The sequence below is a fragment of the Ursus arctos genome, unplaced genomic scaffold (assembly GCF_023065955.2).
Source record: "Ursus arctos isolate Adak ecotype North America unplaced genomic scaffold, UrsArc2.0 scaffold_26, whole genome shotgun sequence".
NCBI lineage: Eukaryota > Metazoa > Chordata > Mammalia > Carnivora > Ursidae > Ursus > Ursus arctos.
Window position 1 is genome coordinate 6,760,713 of NW_026622941.1, and position 20,938 is coordinate 6,781,650.

Consider the following 20,938-nt stretch of genomic DNA (forward strand, 5'->3'; position numbering starts at 1 on the left):
TGGAATCGGGCAGGTCTGGGTTTGATCCCAGATGGGCTGGCTCTGTGGCTCGGGGAAGCTCCGTATCTCACTGAGTTCAGTATCGTCATCTATAAAATGCAGGCAAGAATTCCCACTCTGCAGGGTCGTTGGAGGCACGGAGCTCAAACACACAAAGTGCACAGTGAGATGCACTGATTTACAGCCTTATGATTATACAGTATTTGTCAAACCTCGTGAGCTGAAGAGCTACATAAAATCCTGCTCGCTTAGGGAATATGACTGTTCTCCTCTAGGGAGCAGATACATAATACCTTTACTTAACCAAACCTATGTCCATCACCACAGTCTTTGTGCAATACTTTATCACAGTCCACGAAATAATATCCCGGGCCACGTGGGACAGGTATTACGGTCCCTCTTTCACAGCCAAGGAAACTGAGGTTCGGAAGAGCATGGCTTGTCCAGACATTACATCAGCTGGAAACAAAGCTGGAGCTAAAACTGAGTTCTTTTCATTCTTGACCCACTGCTCCTAGTTTACAGGAAATGTCCCTAAGCCAGCGCCTCAGGACTTAAACACGTGCACACTCTCTCCATCCTCTAACTTAGTAAGTGGCGGCCTTGCTCCTCCTCCACTTTCTTCCTGGATAGGGAGCTCTTATTTGCTTAAATCTGTCTTCAGATGCATCCTCTCCAAATCTTTGATCACATTACTTTTCTGTCCCCGAAATATTTCCAGCCTGGCTGGGAGTTTTTTCTTTAGGCGTGATGCCCTGAGTTAGACACGTGTGAGGCTCTGCCATGATTTATAAGTGATGTGATCCTAAAGTGTTTCCTGGCAATTTCCAGGGTCTGTGGGTGCCATAGCACATCACATGGATGTTTCTAGAAACAGTTACGGTCACCCCCAATAATCTTCGCCTGAGGCATAGCTGATTCCCCTGAGCCCATCACCACAGATGACTAGTTTGGGGGTCAATTTCCCCTCATGATCTTTTCCATATGCTGTTTTTTTTATAGTCTCACAGTTACCTTTTGTAAATTTCCCCCTCAGTTCGTCCCTTTGTTTCCCAGAAAAGCCTTGTGGTCATCTACAGGCTTAGAGATTTGACTCTGAACTTAAGCTCCTTCAGAATGGGGCCGTGCTTAATTCATTTCCATATGCCCAACCCCAGGGTCTGACATAAGGTCAATGCAAAATACGTGTTGGTTCAACGACCCCAGGTGAGGTGTGCAGAGGGGCCCTGCTCTGAGTTCCCCAGGCCAGTGAGTCCCGAAGAGAAGCATCATGAGGGTGACTGCACTGAAGAGCCCGTGCCACATGAGGACGTGCAGAAAGGCCCGGGAGAGGATTATGTGGAAGAAAAAAAATATATATAGAAGCCCAGGTATAGGAGAACTGTTAGGGACACAATGGATTTTTTTTCCATTATTTAAAGGACTGAGCGTCAGGGAGCTGATCTGGAATCAAGAGGAGGGAAATGGGCAAAGTTTCTGCTCTGGTTCCATGACTTCCTAGTGGCTAGAAACATCCCGCAGAGAAACAAGCTTCCCCTGAGGCAAGGCGCTCTCTACTATGAAACAGATGCAGCAGAAGCCGGGCATTTGTAGACGGACATGCTGTGAATCCCTTCATTCCAGGCCCGGGCCCTGAGGTGGCTGACCCCAGAGCACACTGCACCTCTGTGCCGTCAATGGTTTGCTCCCAGCGGCTCCCGGTGACCGACAGTTTATTGCCCACGAGGGCCCAAAGGGACATGGAATATAGCTTGCCATATATTTTTAGAATAATAGCAACCTCTCTGCCTCCCTGGGAAATCGGACGTAAGAGAGTCAAGGAGGCAATGAGCTGTGAGCCAGACAGCCTGCTCCTTCCCAGTTCTGCCCGTGGAACTCTAGGCGGCCACGGGGAGCACGTGCATGTGTGTAACCTCCCGGTGCTGGGGATCCGCCATCTGTACCATACGGCTGACACTACAGGCAGAAAGATGAAGAGTTTGATCTGAAGCAGGAGCCACCATCCATGGAAGGCTGATCTGAGACTTGAGAGGTCACCCTCATATGACCAAGCCGGACTCTGGGCGCAGCCTTGGACCGGAGTGGAGAGCACTTTGTTTCAACTCCTTGTAGGAGACAGGCCACGGGGTTTCCCCCTGGGAGGATGCACACTGAAGGTCAGTGGCACTCGGTGGGTTAAGCAAAAACCCTGTCACAGCGAGATTTAACAAAGAGCCTGACTTATTTCTGATCTATAAAATGGGCCAGAACATAACAGCACAGAACATTGCCGTCCTTGTTTCGGCCTTGCCTCAACCAGCTACGGCCTCTTGTTCTGTGTCTACTCTGTCCCCCCGTCCCTGGAAGGAAAAGAAAAACATTCTTTAGGCCTACGAGGTACTATTTCTTTCCAGCATACAAAATGCTTCCCAGCTAAATCCAATACTTCAAATGTTGGGACCCATGCAAAGCCCAAGGTGCTAGTCCCACACTGCATCTCTCCTTGGTCTCCCCTCCGTTGGATCTAGCCTCGCCCCCTTCCAACCCTGGTTTCTCTGCTAACTCAAAGGGCAGAATGAGAGGCATGGGCCAGATTGGCACAGAATCTATACAGGTGAGGCTTCCAAGTCAACTTTTTGACCTAACCACTTGCAATCAACAGTCATGAATGATCTAGCTTTGGGTCAGTGAGATTTCTGGACGTCGACATCAGGCTAAACAGTAAATCCACACACGAGGTAGCCCAGGCTGGCCACAAAGACACATTCAGATCCTTTAACCTCAGCCCTCCAGAAAGGAACATTTTTAACTCAAGTGCCACCTCTTCCAGGAAGAGGTGGCACTTATTCTGCAAGTAGCAATTACTCTTTATCTATTGTCCTGCAGTATTACGTTTGTACCTATGTTATAATCCTTATAAGCCCTCACTTCATCCTGCCTTGCACATGCCTACCTCCCTATTTAACTGCTAGACCTTTAGGGCACAAACTCTACCTTATTCATCACCGCACCTCCCCATGCTGCCTAGAACAGAGACTTGCTCACTGTAAGCATCAGTGAATGCTTACCGCGCTGGACTGAACCGCCTTTATAAATCCCAGAGAAGGATCAAGGAGGAGGCAGCAGGGCTCAGGAAATAATTAATCACGGGTTGATCAACATTTTTTCCTCTGCATTCCCTCCCCCAAACCAGCTGCAGCCGGTCCTTCCTGAGCCTGGCCTGCTGAGAAGCCTCCTAAGAAAGAATGTGGCTTCCTCTGTCTTCCTTCTGGAGGGATTTGGATGGGTCACATTTCAGAAGGGTAGAGTGGGGCCCAGAGACCAAGAGGGATGAATTAAATCACACAGCCTCCTCAGCGGCTGTCCTGGAGAACTCTGGCAAGGACGAGGACCTCTGCCTGGCATGGGAGGAGGGAAAGGCAACTCCCGTGATGCCCGGCCTGCAGACAGGCGGGGCTGGAGAGAGTTGGGATTCTACAATGACAGAGATGTGTACGTAGCAAGGCAGGGGCACAGGGCCACTGTCTCACCACAGATGAGGCCCAAAGAAAGGCTTCTGCGATCAGGACGACCCCATAGAAACTTGAGTCACTGTGGAAGTGTTTGAATCTGAAGGCTTCAAGCCAGGACATTGCTAAGAGAACCCTGGAGCTGCCACATGGATGGGTTTCCTGTCCAGGGCCCAATTTTTAGGAAGCCTCACTCATGAAGTGGGCATTCCTGAGAGGGGGCGGGAATGAGGGAGAGCCGATCAATCACTCCTCTCCAGACGGTAACCCTGATTTGGACTGGTGAATACTCAGCTGTCTGGGCATCATCCCCTTGGTGAACTCCCCAGAGCCAATGGGCTGCCATCACACTAAGCTTAGGAGACGGCTGGACCCCTCTTTTCCTCCCACCATCCTATGCAGGCATTGGCCGGGGCTGAAAACAACATTTTTGTAGACCAGCTTCAACATAGCTAGGAGTGAAAGCCTACTGCTTTGCCTCATCCATACCAAAACTTTCTAGCTAAGAAAACCAGCCTGCGAGCAGACACGAATTGTAGTGAAAAGACAGTTCGTGGCCCTGATTAAGAGTGCATCAGACCTGTACAAATCCAAAAGGCCCCAGGCCCCCAGGTTCCCCAGAAAATAAAGGCTGTTTCCCTCCTGGGATGTTGGGGAGTTAACCCAGAGCAGTATAGGCAAAAATCTACTTTTCTGGCAGCAAGGACCCTCTTATGGCTCCTAAGGGACCAGAAGAGTCGTTTCCTTCCAGGGAAGGCATCATTTCAGCCATTGTCTTGGTCACAAGCCGTGTTTCTGCCAGGGCACAAGCGCTGCTGGCTGCAAGTTCCCAGAGAGAGCTACTGTGAGTGGCATCCCTGCTGGCTGCCTCCCTGGGGAACTTTCCAGGCAACACTTACACACACACACACACACACACACACACACACACTTACAGTCAGCTCAGGCCTACAGGCCCCACCCGAGCTTTCTAGAGCAAAGCTAGGATCCAGGATTGGAGAGCCCTGCTGGGCTGGGAGACACCTATCAGCAGTCTCACAGTGCAGCCTGCTGGGCATGAATGAAGGTACAGCAGCAGGAGGCAGGGGTGGGGGGTGCACGGGTGTCTTGCATCCCCTCTGTCCATTTCCAACACCTGGGAAAGGAGCCTCAAAGTCCAAACTGCCAGTTTAGGCTTGAAGGCCTGTGGAAGGGGAAAGACAGTCCTGGGGCTTTCAAAATGCAAACGGTTCTCCCACCCCCACTGAGTTCTCAACTGCTCAGTGCTTTAGAATGTTCCAAATGGTTGGCATAAGAAAGGAGCACTGGGGAGCCACAGGAGGAATAGAAGCTCCATGCTGAAAATCAGGAGCTGATTGTCCAAGGACACAGGCAGGAATACCTCTTGTAAGCTTTGTACGAATTATCATTTCTAACTTATATAAGACTCCCCTGCTTCTGCAATCTTTCAGCACCAACATACGGGTATAATTTCTACATGAAGCACAGAGGGTACAGTTCACATTAGTAAGTAGCAATGGAACAGCACTGACACAGTGTGGGGGCCAGTGATGGCTCAGGGAAGGCAGCCACGGGTGGGGGCTCTGCAGGCCGGGTGGGTCCCGACAGGTGGCGGCAGGAGAGATGGAGAAGCCGCTGGAGAGAAAGGGCACTGAAAAGCACCCTCAGAACCTGGTGTCAGAGCGGGCATTGGGAAGTGAGAAAGAGGGCAGCCGACAAGAGGAAGAAGGAGGTGGCTTTGACAGTTTCAGGTGGTACCCGCTGAGTGTGGTAGCCATTCCTCACACCCTGCACCCTCTTTTCTCTTCATGAACCCTCCAGCAACCTGCTCTTACTTACTTGTCTCTGCTTGCCCCTCGTGCCTCTGCCCTTCCCTCTCTCCCCACTACTGTCACTTTCTCCTTCCAGCAGCTCCTTGAGGTCAGGGAGTTTCTTATAGCACTGGGTAGACAGCAGCCCCCCAAGACCCCCCATGCCACTACCCAGTGTCCCCTTCCCTTCCCCTCCAGCCAGCCTCAGAGAGATGCCTGAGGCTCCAGCCTTCCCCCCTCCCACCCAAACCAGCCAAGCCGCTGGCCTCACCCAGGGGCTGTGGGAGCTCCCTGAGCCATCTGATGTGTGAGGAGCAGTGGACAGCCTCCAGCTCTGCAGCACACCATGCCCCGTCTAGACAGATTTGAGCTCTGTGTCCTCAGGAACCGCCAGGCCCCAGAGCGGGGCTCTGCTCCAAAGGCAATTCTTCCCCTGCAGGTGAGGCTGCTTTGGTGGCCAAAACTGAGTGCACATTGGAGCCATTTCCCACTTAGCTGGCGGCCAGTCACCTGAAGTCTCTGGGGAAAAGACAAGGCTCTCTGGTAGGGAGAATTCTTATTTTTTAATAATATTTTTTTTAAAAACGAACGAGTAGTTGGAGAAAACAGGCGACAAGTGGGTGGCCACTTGGGATGCAGACAGAAAGATCAAAGCCCACCAAGCATGGAGGAAACAGCCTTGGTGTGGCCCAGAGAACAGTCTAGGTGGCCCGTGCTTCATACAAGGCGGCCTGGGAATGGGAGGCGCGGGGTGAAGAAGCCTCAGTCACAGGCACCCCGTGGCCCTGCTCCGCGACCCCAGCACTTCAGTTAACGGTCTTCAGCTGGAACAAACACCTGCTGTCAAGAGACGTCCAACCAAGCTCCCAGTTCCCTGGGAGGGCCGTCCTATCTCTGTGTGGGCGGTGAACCTACCCAAACTGCGGCCCCCAGGCTGCTTTCTTCTTCCAAGAAGAAGCTGGAATTCCTCCCTCTGGACACAATCCCTCTGGCTGCTGCCCCTCTCACAATCCAAGCCCAGGGCAATTAGCCAGGAACACTCTCTGTGTTTACCAGCTGATTAATTAGCTCATTCTAAGAAGCACAAGTGACTATGTGGCAGTGAGGCCATTATGTCAGTCATGGGGCCAAAAGTCCCCATCTTTCCCAAACGAGTATGTGACACCAAATTTCCTCCCAGATGCCTCAGTTCAGCACCCCCCCCCTTATTTTTTCCCAATAGGTGATAACCAGGATCCTGAAGACCACGGAGAGAATACAGCTTCCCCAAAGAAGCAACAGCCCACTGTGGTGGTGGACCCGGTCTCCACTCTCAGCTCAGTGTTTTCCCACCTCACAGTGTTGCCCCCCAACATTCCAGCTGGGAAGAAGCTGGACTCAACGAGCCCCCTGAGCTGCGAGAGCCCTCAACCCACTTTAGGCTAGTCAGATCTACATTCTAGTAAGTTCTCTCAAAGGACTTTCGCCAATGTTCAGTAGAAGCTAGGGAAACTCCCAAGGTACCAGGACATCATTTGAGGGGCAGCACTGAAGGGAGGGATTCCCAGAACCTGTCTCTTCTCCCTTCGAATGTGAAGAAACCATAAAAAGCTGACATGTCCACTCAGACCAGCCAGCTTATTCCTTGTGTGATTTGCCATGTCTTCCCTATTTTTGGTCAACACCATGGCCACTTTGTTATAACCTGAGGATCTGCTTCACCCCGTCCTTCCCCAGGATAAATGTGAAGGACAATATAGAAGAGTGACTACTGCATTCATACACACACACACATACACACACACACACACACACAGAAGAGCAGGCAGGGAAAGAGAGATCACAGTGCTGAAGACCTCAAGATGTTAGTCATGGTGTATCCATTACATTATCTGCTGCCCCACACAGACCCCATCCCCCTCCCTGTCCCTGAGCTGCTTCCCCATGCATCAGACATAAAGCGGGACAATCACAGCTCAGAAAAGCAGGTCTCTCTGCTTGGCCAATAGACCACCAGGGGTTAAGAGGGTTGACGGGTATCTTTCAGAATGTGCAGCTCCAGGGTCCTCCCAAGAGTGCCCCTCACATCTTACCGGATGAGGTCAATAGGTTGAAACTTATAGAACACTCCATAGCGTGCCCACTCTTGATACAGCAGCTAAAAAAGAAGAGGGAAACAGATTAGGGGTGGGGGGGCCACCACTCACCTTTTTTTGTTGTTGTTCACCTTAGCAAGTCAGAATTTTATCCCCCACTACCACCCCGGCAAGTCAAAATTGAATCCCCAAAGCCCAGCTTCTAGGAAAATTCTCACAAGACAACCACAAGGAAGGTATCCAAAGGCGGGAGGCTACAGAGGCTGACTTCCCTTCCCCACGTAATAAAGGTGACCTTCATCACACTCCAGGCCAGCGCCTGCTGCACCTGCCGATCATAACCCCACCTTCTGCACTCCCTTGCCTTGCTTAGGCCAGCAAAACAAGCCTGGTGCTCCTTCATTCACTCATTAAGCAAGGGTTTATTATTGAGCATCTACTACGTGCCAGACGCTGGAGACAGCTGTAAACCAAAGTCATTGCTGCTGTAGAGCTTATGCCCTGACGTGTGGAGACAAATAGAAACATGACAACATACGAGATTTATAAATGCCACGCAGAAAGTTCAATCAAGGCAAGGAAGTAGAACACTAAGGGCAGGGGAGTTGGGTAGGGTGCTATTTCAGACAGATGGCAAGGGAAGGCCGCTCTGAGGTGACGTCGGAGCTGAGACCCGAAGGAAGTGAGGGCACGCGCCCGGCAGAAGAACGCTCTTCCTGTGCAAAGGCCCTGAGGAACGTGCATGTGGTACGTCCTGGGGGAAATAGGGAAGCCGTGTGGCCCGGGCAGTGTGAGTGTGAGGCGACTACTCGGAGAAAACATCAAAAGGTACTGGGATGGCAGATCACTTGCGAGCTCGCGGGCCACGCTAGACCCTTTGCACTCTGAAGGAAGCCAGGGGGAGATGTGCAGTGGTGAGGAGAGACGATCCGCCTTGGCCTTAGATCGCTCACGCCAGCTGCCATGTGCAGGAGAGACTGAGAGCTAGCATGGGAGCCGGGGTCCCTGTAGTGGTCCAGGAGAGAGGAAGGCGGCCTTTTCCACGGAGGCGGTGGGGGGAGTAATGAGAAGTGGGTGGTTCCGCTAATGTTTTAAAGGCAGAGTAAGATTTAGTGTTGGATTGGACATGGGGTGAGATGGAGAACCTGTTCTGAGACGCTGGGTAAATGGTGACCTCATGTGCAGTGGAACAGCAGGTGAGGAAGGACAGGACCAGGAGTTCACTCTGGGATGCACTAACTTGAGGTGTCCTGTAGGCATCCCCGTGGGGCTACTGAGTAAGCAACTGGGTGCAAGCGTCTGCGTTTTCAAAGGGGCGTCTACCTCCTAAATTTACAAAGATGTAAATTTGGGAGGTGTCCGACAGGAGATGATTTATAAGGTCATGAAGCTATGGATGCAACCACCAAGGGAGAGGAAACAGGTAAAGAAGAGGCGTGACAGTGGGGCCCCAGTGCGGCGACATTCGGAGACCAGGGAGATGATGAGCTGCAAAGGAGTTGGGAGAGCAGCCAGCGATGCGAAGGGCTAGAAATGTGTGGTGTCCCGGAAGTGAAGGGATGACTGGTTTCCAAAAGACAAAAATGCCCAGCTGATGGGTCAGGTCAGGTGAGAATGGAGAAGTGAGCTCCAGATTTGGTGACTCTAAGGTCACTCGTGACCTTGACAAGAGTGGCTTCCGTGGCAGCGTGGGGGCAACCTGAGTGGAACACATTCTAGAAGTTAAGGGAGCAATAATGCACCCACACGTCGAGGCGTGCTATCTTGTGATGTCTGCGCAGCAACTTGAGCAGAGCAAGCTTGCGGACAAAACCCAGGTGTCCCTCCTGCGGCACCCCGCATTTCTGTTTCAAACTCTTGGCCGGCGAGCTGCACAGATTATCCGCATGGAAATGAGGGAATTAGACGTCATCTAGATATCCATGCTGAAGAGATATGAGCATGCAATCAAATTATGTGTCTAGAATCGACAAGTTTGCAATACACTGGCTATCTTGTTATGTTCTCTAGTCTCCTTACCCATCACATGGAATTCGCAAGGAATTCTGTCCAGGAGAACCTGCCCTAACTAGGTATTCTGGATATCCAGCTGAACATCAAGAGGTCACCCTTTCCACCTAAGGCCCTTTAAAGACATGATTGGTTTCATAAACTGACATAAGAACTGGCATTCCACCTTAAGGCGTTTAGACTTCTTTTATTGTCATAGTGTCTCCCAACAATGGCGAAACAGAACCCGAAACCACATGGACCCTGATAGAGAACCTGCAGCCACAGGTAGCACCGCCTGCGAAGGAGGAAACCCGGACACAAGGGGTCACTCAGGGCCTGACTGGCAGAGGAAGATGCGAATCCACGAGTCCGGATGCCGCTCCCTCCAGGCAGGTGGCTCCTAACCGAATCTTACTGTTCTCATTAAATCTGCTCCTCCCCTTCACCTCAGTGCTTCTGGTGCCCTGAGTCTTTATTCCCTCCCCTAGCGCAATCCCTGCGCTCACCAGCACCTGGCTGTCACAGTGACATCATTTGTGGCCCAAAGGGAGGCCAGCGTGCGTCAGGAGGTACAGGCAAGGACTCCCCTGAGGGCTCTGGGCCGTCACTGCCTGCCTTCCTAGGCTCTGACCTCCAGAGAGGATTCCTCTCCGAGTCAGGTATCGAGCCACAACCTGAGCCTGGAGAGCACCTTTCTGCCACTGCCCTGGAGGGAAAAACTAAACATGCTCCAAGAACCAGTACGGCACAGTCGGCTCAGGCTCAGACTGGAAGCACGGTCACCAGCCTCACCCCTGCTGGGATCCTGGGTGTGCTGTAAGAAACCTCTGGAGGTCCCTTTCTCAGTGTAGTGCCCTCTGAGCACAAAGCTAGATTTGGTTTGTGGCTATGGATGAGGATGGGCCAAAAGAGCTGTGTGGGGTCAGTGCAGCTGGGCTGGGTGGAAACAGAGGACATCACAGGGAGCTGCAGCTACAGAGCCCCAAACCTGGGAGTGACCCAGCAGTTTGGGCCAAATGCCCACATGGCTCTGCCCAGCTGGCACATGCCTCCCTGCAGGGGTGGGGAGCACGGTCGGCCCTTCCCCATCTCTACAAGTGTTCACTCACATGTACTTAGAGACCAAGTGGGTCATGCTAAAGCCCAGGCTGCAGGGTCCCAGAACAGACTAGCAGGCCAGCTGGAAGGAGGCATGCTCTGGAGTCTCTGCCCCACGGGCATTAGATGGCAGAGCAGAGTGCAGGAAGACATCCACAGCATCTTGTAACAATCCCTTTACGTGGGCAGTATCGAGATCCCTCTAATGCAGCTTTTAGCAAATCCACTTTCTCCCTCAGAGCTACACCAATGTCCTCTTCATGACTGTCCAAGCCTGCGAATAGATTAGGGAAGGTCTGCTGCTCCCTCTCAACAGACAGTCCCTGGGTGTAATTCCAGACATGTCAGCCTGACCCCAGACCTCTACGGCAGGAAGCCACGATGCCCGGGGACCACCCTGCCTGATGGATCGGAGCATTCAAGCAGCCAGTCGGCTTCCTCGGGATCACATTTGACAGTGGGTCAGTTGGTTTAAGTATTTCATGAAACCATAAAGGAACCTAACTGTTCAAACCATTTGCAATGCCAGAGAGTGGCAAGAGGTTTGAGACTCCTGACTCGCTCGAAGGCCTCAGGCTCCTCAGAGAGCCAGACCCCTAACAGGAAGAAAGGTGCCAGCTACAGCCAACTGAGAGGTGGTGACAGGACAGGGTGAACTGAATGTAAGGGAAGGGAATCCTACTCCCAGATCCCTGCAATGACCTGTTTGAATTGTGGGCAAGTCACTTCAACTCTCTAGGCCTCCTCCATTAGCAAAATGAGTGCGGGAGGGGAAAATCAATCCTCAAGTGAAAACCAGGACAAAAGTACCTTTCTGGTCAGAAAAACAGAATTGACTCTCTTCACACACCTTTTCATGGGGTCACTTTTATAACCATACATTAGAGAAGACAATTACCTGCAAAAGCTGGAAAATCCAAGACGCAGGGTTTAAAAACTGCTAAAGAAAATCGCAGTCCAGTGATGTGCCCTGGACTCCCCTCTATGTGGGGGAGGAAGCCGCAGGGAGCTGGCGGGGCTCGGGCAGCCCTCCGAAGACGCTTACGGTCACTTCCCTGGGATGCTTGAGAGAACCAGGCAGGTCTGGCTGACGTGGAATTAAGTGGCTGCTGGCAGCAAGGGGGACCCATCCACACCCACACTGCTCCCGCTTCCTGCTGCCCTGCTTTCTAGAAAGGCGGAAAACCCCTGTTCTCCAGAGGCAGGGTGCGTCTTGCTAATTACCGTCCAGGAACAGGGAGAGAGAGACTTCCAGCCCCTAGCTGGAGCTGAGTCATCAAGACTGTACAACTGCAATAGGAAGCTGGAAGGGAAGAAGTCTGCATTCTCAGGGGCCTCCGGGCTTTCCTGGGATCTGCCCACGAGGAGCCCGGGCCTCAGGGAGATCAGGGGAAGAGGCACAAATTGCAGGGAAGAGTCAAGGAGAACGTCTAGGTACTGGCAAGACGGGCAGCTTGGGATGCCCTTGCAAGTCACCTCTACAGGCCCCCAGAGGGGCGATCCCACTGCAGCTCCCAACCCTTCTTCACGCCCTCCAGCAACAGATGTGAGGATTCTCCCTGGCACCCAACCAAAATCCTTCCTGCAGCCCTCTCCAAGAACAGTAGACTATTATAATGCAATTAAAACGAATCAATACGCTGCATGTATTCAGAAGTTTGGACTCTTTCTTGAGGATCCTTTTAGGCCCAACCCATATACCACCAGAACTGCAGGAACAAGGCCAGCATGGTACTCAGAATTCCCCTTGCCATACATAAGACACTGAGTACCTGGCTATACAGTGCTGGCTGGGCTTTGGACACCAGGGTTTTCGTCCTGACTTGACAATCGTTTACAGCCATTGGAACCATCTCCTCACCTTGCTGGGAATCAGTTTTCTAACCCAAATGGACAGGGGGGGAAAAAAAAGCTTTCCCTCTCTCACAGATTCTCCTACCCCATCCCAGCAAAGCCTATTTCCCTAACCATGACCCTGGCAGGGGAAAATAAGAGCTGGCCAGCAAACTCAGGCAAAGACACAAGAAAGTGGCCTCCTGTCTTTCAAAGATAGCTGTCTGACTTTTGACATCAACTTTGGGAAATATCCACCAAGGCACAGCTCCATCCGAGCTGGTCTCTCCCTGCCTCCCAGCTTCTACCCATTCTGCCAGTTCGGCTGTGCACTGGGAATAATTCTATTGGACAAAAACAAAACATGTCCTGAGAGGAAAAATTTTTGTTACAAGATTGTGTTGTTAATAATAACACAACATCATTCGAAAGACAAATAAACATATATTTCAGATGGGTCTACAATGTGCTTCCCTCTGCCTCTGTGCAGATAACTGAGGTCTGGCTGATTTCTCCCAGCAGTTACTGCGTGTTCCTGGTCTCTGGAATGTTCTGTAAACTGTTCCACCTTGCCGGGCTGGGTCACCACCCACTCAGCAGGAGGATTCTTAGGTGGGCAGTGGTGGTGATCGTTCTTTAAAGGGGAGGAACATGAAATGAGAGAGTGGGAGGACAGAAAACGGCTGGGGTGAGCCAGGTGAGATGTGAGGAGAAACGCTTCCTCCTTTCCCTTTAACTCTGATCCGGGACTTTTCAGGAAATTAAACACCGAGACTATTAGCATCAGATAGAAAACAGATGAGGTTGAGACATAGCAATACTACAGCACAGTCCCTGGGCAGGCAGAGAGGGGACATGTGTAAGCAATCACAGCAGTATTTCTGGAAAAGACCTTTTATGTTTTTAATACTTAACACTTCATAACAGGGACTAATAGGCAGGATAAAAAGAAGGCTGCTCAAAAGGCAACTTGGGGGATGAATAATTTTCCAGACAACAGAGCTGGGGCGGGGTGGGGGGGTACTCCTCGGGCTTCAATTCCTCAGCCCTCCAGCCCCTGCCCTCCCTCCTCTGCTCGCCAGAGTTGCTGAGGGCTGGGGGAAGCCGGGTGGGAGGATGGCATGAGGGGTTGTCAGCCTGATGGGGCAGTCCCCATTAAAGAGGCAGGCGATCCTTAGAGCGCCATGCAAGGCAGGGGAGGGTGGCGCACCCTGCAGAATAACCGGGATCTGGGTGGAGGGCCGGGAGAGAACCGTGTGGGTAGGTGCTGCGACTGGCACAGGAGGGGTCCTTCCAAAGAACCTTTCCCTCCCCTAACTGTAACCTCTGATTCCCAGCTGCCAGGAGCATACGACTGAGCCTCCCTCTCCCTCAGATTTCTCAGCTCTAACTTGAGAATGGCTATACCCCACTTGTCTGCCTCGAGGGTAAGAAGAAGAAGTTAAAAATGACACTCCCCCAAAGAAACCCCACAATGGCATGAATAATAATACATTTTTAACAGGGACACTGGCTTTGGGAGTCAGAGGTGTTCCAAGCCTCCCCTCTGTTCACTGTGGCAGTGTCACCATGGGCAAGGTGCTCACTCTTTCTGTGTCTCAGTCTCCCCACCTAGAAATTACAGAATTTGGACTCTCACTGTTTCTCAGCTGAGGCCCCCCTGGTCATCGAGGCTGGACAGACCTCAAGATGGTGAGCACTAAAAGCCAGCAGCACCCCTGACACACACTGTCATGTTGATGACCAGAAATGGCCCCCTCATTTCCAACGCCTGGAGGGCAGGGAGCTGTGGAAGAACTGCTGAAAATACTAAAGCGGTAAATAGAACTTTCAAGATGTTTGGGGCTAGTTCCACACCGACCCACAGCACCCCCCGCACCCCTCCCCCCCCAGCGCTGCATGCAGCCCAGGGCCGGCTTACCTTTCTGTCATTTGTGTCATCCCCTGGGCTGTCGTATTCACCCTGTGAGAGAGAAAGGAACGCTGCTGCATAAAGCCAAGGGAATTATCAAAACCAGAGAAAGGATTTTCTTTTCTATTCTCTGGCGTCATCCCTTTCTCTCATTCCCCTTTTGAGGAAAGTCAAAGGCACGCCATGGTAAGGAGCCAATATCCCGCGTTGTTAGGCAGCAACACTTGCAGCGCTTCCTGTGGACAGCTTCTCACACCAAGATGCTCCCCTCCGCTGCGTCCGTGATCAGCCCGTGCCTCTCAGAGCAAAGGCGATGGCAGAGCACGTGCCCAGCATACCGCCTGAATCACCCCAGGCCACGGCACACTCCCCCGTCCACAGGTGGCAGCACGTCACATCATATATGCCCACAGCAAGGCTATCAGTGGGGAGAGACTGTCATCTGGAACTTCCTTCAGGCACGCAGGGAGTGCCCCCCCCCCCCACAACGCAGCCAGATTTGGCATAACCGTGTGACACATGCGAGGGAAGTGACCAACCAGTGCGCAAAGCCACCGAGAGGGCATTTCGTTCGTGGGCCAGTTAAGTTCTTCACGAAGCCTCTTGAAGAATGTCTCTGCCCTGTATTACGGGATGTTTCTAACACGACCCCCCATCAAGGAAAGCTTTACTTACAGTCTGTTTTCTCTGCTTAACCAAACAAAAGCATAAGGAATTTTGAGAGATTTGCTTCAGAAATATTCAAATCTATTTTAAAAAACAGACCTGACACTTAACTATGTATTTGCCTATTAAGGACGAGGAATTCTACACCCACACAAAACGATCACATACAAGAGATCATTTTCGGTCGTGTTGGGGTCTGACCACCCAGGATGTGTGTTACCTGGGCCTTTAAGCTCCTGCCACCACCGCCCATGCACCTTCACCACCCCTCCTCCCTCCAAACACTTGCATGCCACGTCTGCCTTCTCATACCACCTCCCAAAACCACCGCAGGAAGCGTGGGGAACGCTCGCACCCAAACCAGCTTGCCATGGGGGCAATGCCCGGAGAGACAGTTGTCTCTGAGATTACTGTCAGCTCGGAGGAGGCCACAATCAGCCCAGGGTGAGCAGTGTGACTCCCTCCTGCCCCGCCTCGCATGCATTCAGCCACTGTGTCACCTGTGGTGTGAACCGTTCAAAGATTACAGGGAGCATGCGGTGGAAACGATACTCACGTCATGAAGAGGGTAGGCAGCCTCGTAGATATTGTTTGCTATCAGGGAGTTAATGCCTGTGGAAGAAGGGAAGATGAAAAAGGTAATTATAGGGCAGGGGTTTCTTGACTTGACCTCTGTCTGTCGGGAAACATTACCTCCCACCACCTCTCCAGCTGAGGTTCGCTGCCTCCTCCTCCATCACCCCCAATCTAGAAGTTTCTGTGGAGCTTTAGTTCTTAGCATGAGAACGATATTTGTATTTCCCAAATACAAAGTCATGTTCCAGGATCAAATGTGCTCTCTCAAACCTCACATGCCCCCTGTCCTCATGCCCCCGGAACACCACAGACTCTCCGTCACTGCCACCATCAGAGGATACTGTGTTCAGTGACAGCACAGGAATGACTCTACAGATTACTGTCATTAGGATCAATAAATTATATGGCAGAGCATCCCATGACATGTTACTGGAACTCATTTCTGGTGCCTCCCTGTTCCTTCCCAGAGCAGTGTTTATCCCTGCCCGTGGCTGGTCTGCCTGGACCATTAGCTCCCTGCGGTAGAGCGGTCGTTCTCAAAATGTAGTCTGGCGAACCCTGGGCATCCCCATGGCCCCTTCAGGAGACTCACAAGGTCAAAACTAATTTTATAACAGCACTAGGACATGATTTGCTTTTTCCCCTCCTATTCTCTCATGAGCACAGAGTGGAGTTTTGTGAATGGGATGGCATCGGTCCCCCGGCAGCTAATGGAATGTGTGCTTCTGCATCCTTGTGCTTTAAAATTTTCTAAGGGTTAACTTCTAATACAATAAATATTGACTGATATGACCCACCTAAACAAAAGTCCTTTGGATACTCTCAATAATTTTTAAAAGTGCAAAGGGTTCTTGAGGCCACAAAGTTTGAAAACCACATAAGAGATTCATGTTTTAATCCCAACAGTATTTCACACCACGTGCACACAGCAGACCCTACTAAATATACGCTCAATGAGTAAACGACTCTGTACCTGTAACTCCAACACAGCCACAACAGAGAGCTTTCCGCCTCGCACGGAGGTAGTGTTGTTTACTTCTTTCACTCACAGTTTTATTCAGAGACTATAAAATGGTCTGTATGTTCTGACCAGGATAGTCTGTGCTGGGTCACTGGCTCCCATACGGGAGACATTACATCCCGCCAACCCCCAGTACCGAGGACCCTACCATGCGAGGATGCACATATAATCATGGAGAGGGAGGAGGAGGGGTGAGCTCTAGAACACGGTGACTTCCCTTGTCTCAAACACACTTTCTGCCCTGAACCATTTTTCCAGAGAGACTACAGACAGTCGTGAGATGAGAAGAAAGGAGATTGGTTTTGGAGGGAAACATGTATCATGTACCAATGCTAAGTAATCCGCATTTGCACAGCTCTGGGTAAACAACAAGGATGGATAACAAACCTAGACGTTTTCCACCTCCCCTTCCCAAGCGATACCCCACCCACATACTCAGAGACCGCAGAGGCTCTCAGACAATCCTCTCCCCTCGACAGCCTCCTCTTCCTCAAATCCTGCCCCTCTTCTCCTCACTTCTAGGGCACAGAATGCCAGGAAGACCGACCATGGGCCCCACGTAGAAGCAAAGGCCCTCGGGAGACTGCAGGGGGCGCTCTCAGAAGTGACCACTCTTCCAGTGAGCTGAGAGCTACAGCATCACCAAGGGGCCAGTCCTTTCCTGATTTTAAGTTTCCTCCTTGGCATGAACATAAACCATCTGAAATAACTTTGGGGGGTGGAGGGGGGCAGAGGGTGGGTAAAGGGAGTGTGGATGGGGGAGGGGTGCCCAGGGGCTGAATGAGCTGCAGATCTGTCTTACTCACAAGACTACAATTTCACTCTAAGCATCATTAATCAGTTCAAGAGCCATAACCACAGCAATGCGAAGCCACCCTACAATAATCAAGGGGAGGAGTCGTGAGTCAGGAGAGGGGGTGGGGGGGTGGCTCAAAGCTACAAAAGGGCTGTCGATGCGGATAGACGCTGTAGCATCACAGGCGGGGCGAGCTCTAAACTAGACCGCACCCTGCGCACTACCCACCCCCAATCCCTGCACTCACACCCATGGTAGCCACAGCAGCCATGTGTACCCTGAAGACAGTTCCCAAACTGCATGGAGAAAGTTAAACAGGTGTGGAGTTCTCGGCTTTGCTGGGCACTGAGCACAGTAGCTGAGTGTCTGACAGCAATAAGCTGATGACCTGAATTCATGGGTCCTGCTGCCAGAGACTCAGAAGGATCTCAAATCACTGGAGGACTAAATCTGTATACCCTACCTTCCATCTCAAATAAAGTGTGCCTAAAACAGCTCACTTCCCTTGTAGGATGTTGTCTGCCCATGTTGTATGTGTCCCCTGAAGGCTTACAAGGTACCCAAGGTCAGCGAGCATTCCCCCCTCACCTGTATCTCTCACGGCACCTAGTTCACTGCTGGGAACACAGAAGGGATAATGGCTGGTGAGAGTAACCAGCCCCCTGGCTAAACTTATTGCAGTATCTCTTCCCATGTATCACAGGCACCCATCTTCCTCACTCCCCCAGTTTTCTATGGCAACCTCTGCTGATGAAGAACCTTTAAACTCTGGTTGATTAGTCTGTTTCCTAGAGAAGAAGCCCAACCAAACGTTCTTTGTCTTCGGGCCAGCACAATTCCGGTCATCAAACCTGAGTTGTCCCAACCCAGATAAGCAGAGCCCCCAAAATGCTCTAAGGGAATGTGCCTCTGTCCTCGAAGGTTTGTACCTCCTCTTTTCCGGACGGCATCACACGGGTGATCCCAATCAGCGGTTGCTGTAGAGGGAGGGAGCAGCACATAACAGGAGGAGGAATGCGGGGGAAGGCAAGCTGAAAATAACTATTCATCTACAACTTCACCCAAGAATGGGAATTGCTTTGGCCTCTTGGGTCACCCACAGACTTCAGAAACCAAGATCCTAACCCCAAACAAGCATGGAAATCAGTTTGAAAGAAGAAGAAAATAATCAAACGTTTTTTTAAAAAGAGTCTCTGCTTTGAAAACTGAAATTCTGAACTTTTTCCTTTCTTTTCAGCAAAAAATGAGCTAATTGGTTCCATCGTGCCCCATCCATCTGGCCATAATGGCAAAGCTTTCTTCTTCAGGATCACATCTAGTCTTTCCTCTCTGCTCTAGACCCAGGGAGAGAGAGAGAGAGAGACCCGACCGCTCATCCTACTGCCCCCAGAAGGGGAGCCAGGAAGAAGGAGAAAGCACAGAGGACACTGTCCTTTCCCTCTCCCCACAAAAAGAAGCAGTGCCTAGCTCAAACACAGCACAGCTCACTAAGGACCACCCCACTGATCCCTACAGTCCCTTTGAGACACTAGGTTCTTCATACCTCTTGCTCTTAGAACTATAATCCCTAAAGGAAAAGGCTCAGGCTTCTCCTCTGCCCAGCGCCAACCACAGCTCTGCACAGCCTGACCCGGCCAGGCCTGGCAACACGGTCCCCTGGCATCCAGAGGGTCAGGGTCAAGGAACGGAGCAGGGTGGCCTCAGGCACCAGGACCTGTACCCCAAAACACACACTCAGAACACAAAACCCAAGGCCTAGCCTTTAGCCTCCAAGATGTCTCTGGTTTCCCGGACACAAAGGATCAACCAAAGCACAGTTTATGGTCAGCCTCTCAAAGAGAGCCTCATTAAATCTGCAAGTGCTGCTGGATGACAGGGACTGCAGCGCTAGTCCCTCCAGGCCGGACTCAAAGGGAACTTGCAGCCAGCGGGACAGGTACTTACAGGAGTGGTGAACTCTTGAAAACCCATTTGGTTTTGATTCCCCCCAGAACAGGGCCCAGTCCGCCCGGCGTTCTGCTTTCATCCCCACACTCCAGCCGGACGTAAATCTAAACCAGAGGCCCCAGACGGTGCATTTAACAGAGACTATATTTACCCATCACCAAATTGTCTTGACGTGTGCTTAATTACTTAAATGCCTTTAATCCCAAGCCTTTTCTTCTAACAAAATATAAACTAGTTCAGCTGGATGAATGATAAACCAGATGTTTACAACACACAACACAGTCTGGCTTCGGTCAAAATAATTAAGACATTGTCTCCTGAGTGGGGAGGAGAGATGCCCAAAGCATACATTTGTTGAAAGCCTCTGACACCAAAGTGTCTATGAAAATGTAGTTCCATCAATCTGTAATTTTCTGTCCATGAAGAGGCAGCAATAACTTCCACACGAAAGAAGTAGAAAAGGTGTCTCTCTCCCCCTGATGTGGTCAAGGGGGCTTGGGTTTCTCTCCACAGTGAAGTGCACTTCAAAGGCATCGAGTCAATGATATTGCAATCACGTTGTATGGGGACAGATGGTGACTACACTGATCGTGGTGAGTGCTGGATAATGTATAGAATCATTGAATCATGATGTTGGACACCTGAAACTAATATAACACTGTATGTTAATTACGCTTCAATTTTTAGAGAGGCATTCCATGACAGGGTGAATTTGCAGGGCCGTGACAGTGGACCTTATATTACATCAATTAAGGAGGCATCATGGGGCTAGGCCGAGTTTCGCTGGGCCAAGATCGCTCACACGCTACCACCACCGTGCAGAACCCAAACTCTCAAATATATTCGGTCTCTGAACACTGTGTGTTCATAATCCCTCACTTCCACGGGTAAATAAGAGGGAAAGCTTGGGTTACAGAAGAAACCCTCACAATTAAAAGTTAGATCATTACCAAATGCCAATCCACCCATTCTTTTTGATGGTCAGTAACCCTTTCTTTGTCTTCTTATGCTTGCTTTTCCCCTCCTGCCCATCCTTCCACCAAAGGAGGAAAAAAAAAAAAAAAAGGAGACAGAAAATCCAAGGGGCCCTACGGCTGGCTAGGACAAAAAGAGACTGAACACTAAATGTCCATATGACATATGTTAGAAAAATACTAGCAACAATTAAGGTCTTCACAGAGACAACTTGGTTATCTTTGGGTATTTCAGAGAACCAGTGGCCAAATCCCCAGAGGACAGAGCACGCTGCACCATTCTTTCCATTCCCATATGTGAGTAGGTCAAGAAGCCAGTGGCTGCCAGCCCGCAGTCATCTTTATTTAACTTTAAAGAATCATCTGGATAGCTCGTTAAAACTGCAGCCCTTGGAGCCCTGCTCCTGCAGATTCTGATTCAGCAAATCCAGCGTGGGGTCTGGAGACCCAGGGCTTCCAGAGGCACACCAGGGGATTCAGATGCCAACAGAGCGCAACCACACCTGAACAATGCCACCCACGGCCACGGGCGAAGGAGTGATGTAGGAGTGCAATCTTTGTTCCCAACCACCCTAGCCAGTGGTCCTGAATCCTCATCTTCCATTCCACTGTCTACTCCCATGCTCTTTGAGGTCCACAAACATTGTGCAACTCAAGTCCTAGCTATGACCCAGGACCTGCTCATGGTGAATTTATAGGAAAGCCAGTCCCCTCCCTGAGCCCATGGAAAGGAGACCATGTTGCTCCTT

General features: G+C 51.1%; 1 protein-coding gene across 2 annotated transcripts in view; it reads right to left on the reverse strand.

Annotated features, from left to right (window-relative positions):
* The window catches only part of ANO2 (anoctamin 2), a 340,386-nt gene that overhangs the window by 206,450 nt on the left and 112,998 nt on the right, over positions 1-20,938 (reverse strand). For both annotated transcript variants that reach the window (XM_044385290.3, XM_057319039.1), the window contains 3 exons: positions 15,432-15,487; positions 14,219-14,260; positions 7,372-7,436 (listed from right to left, as the gene is read on the reverse strand). In XM_044385290.3, coding sequence (XP_044241225.3) covers positions 7,372-7,436; positions 14,219-14,260; positions 15,432-15,487 — 163 coding nt within the window. The remainder of the gene's footprint in view (positions 1-7,371; positions 7,437-14,218; positions 14,261-15,431; positions 15,488-20,938) is intronic.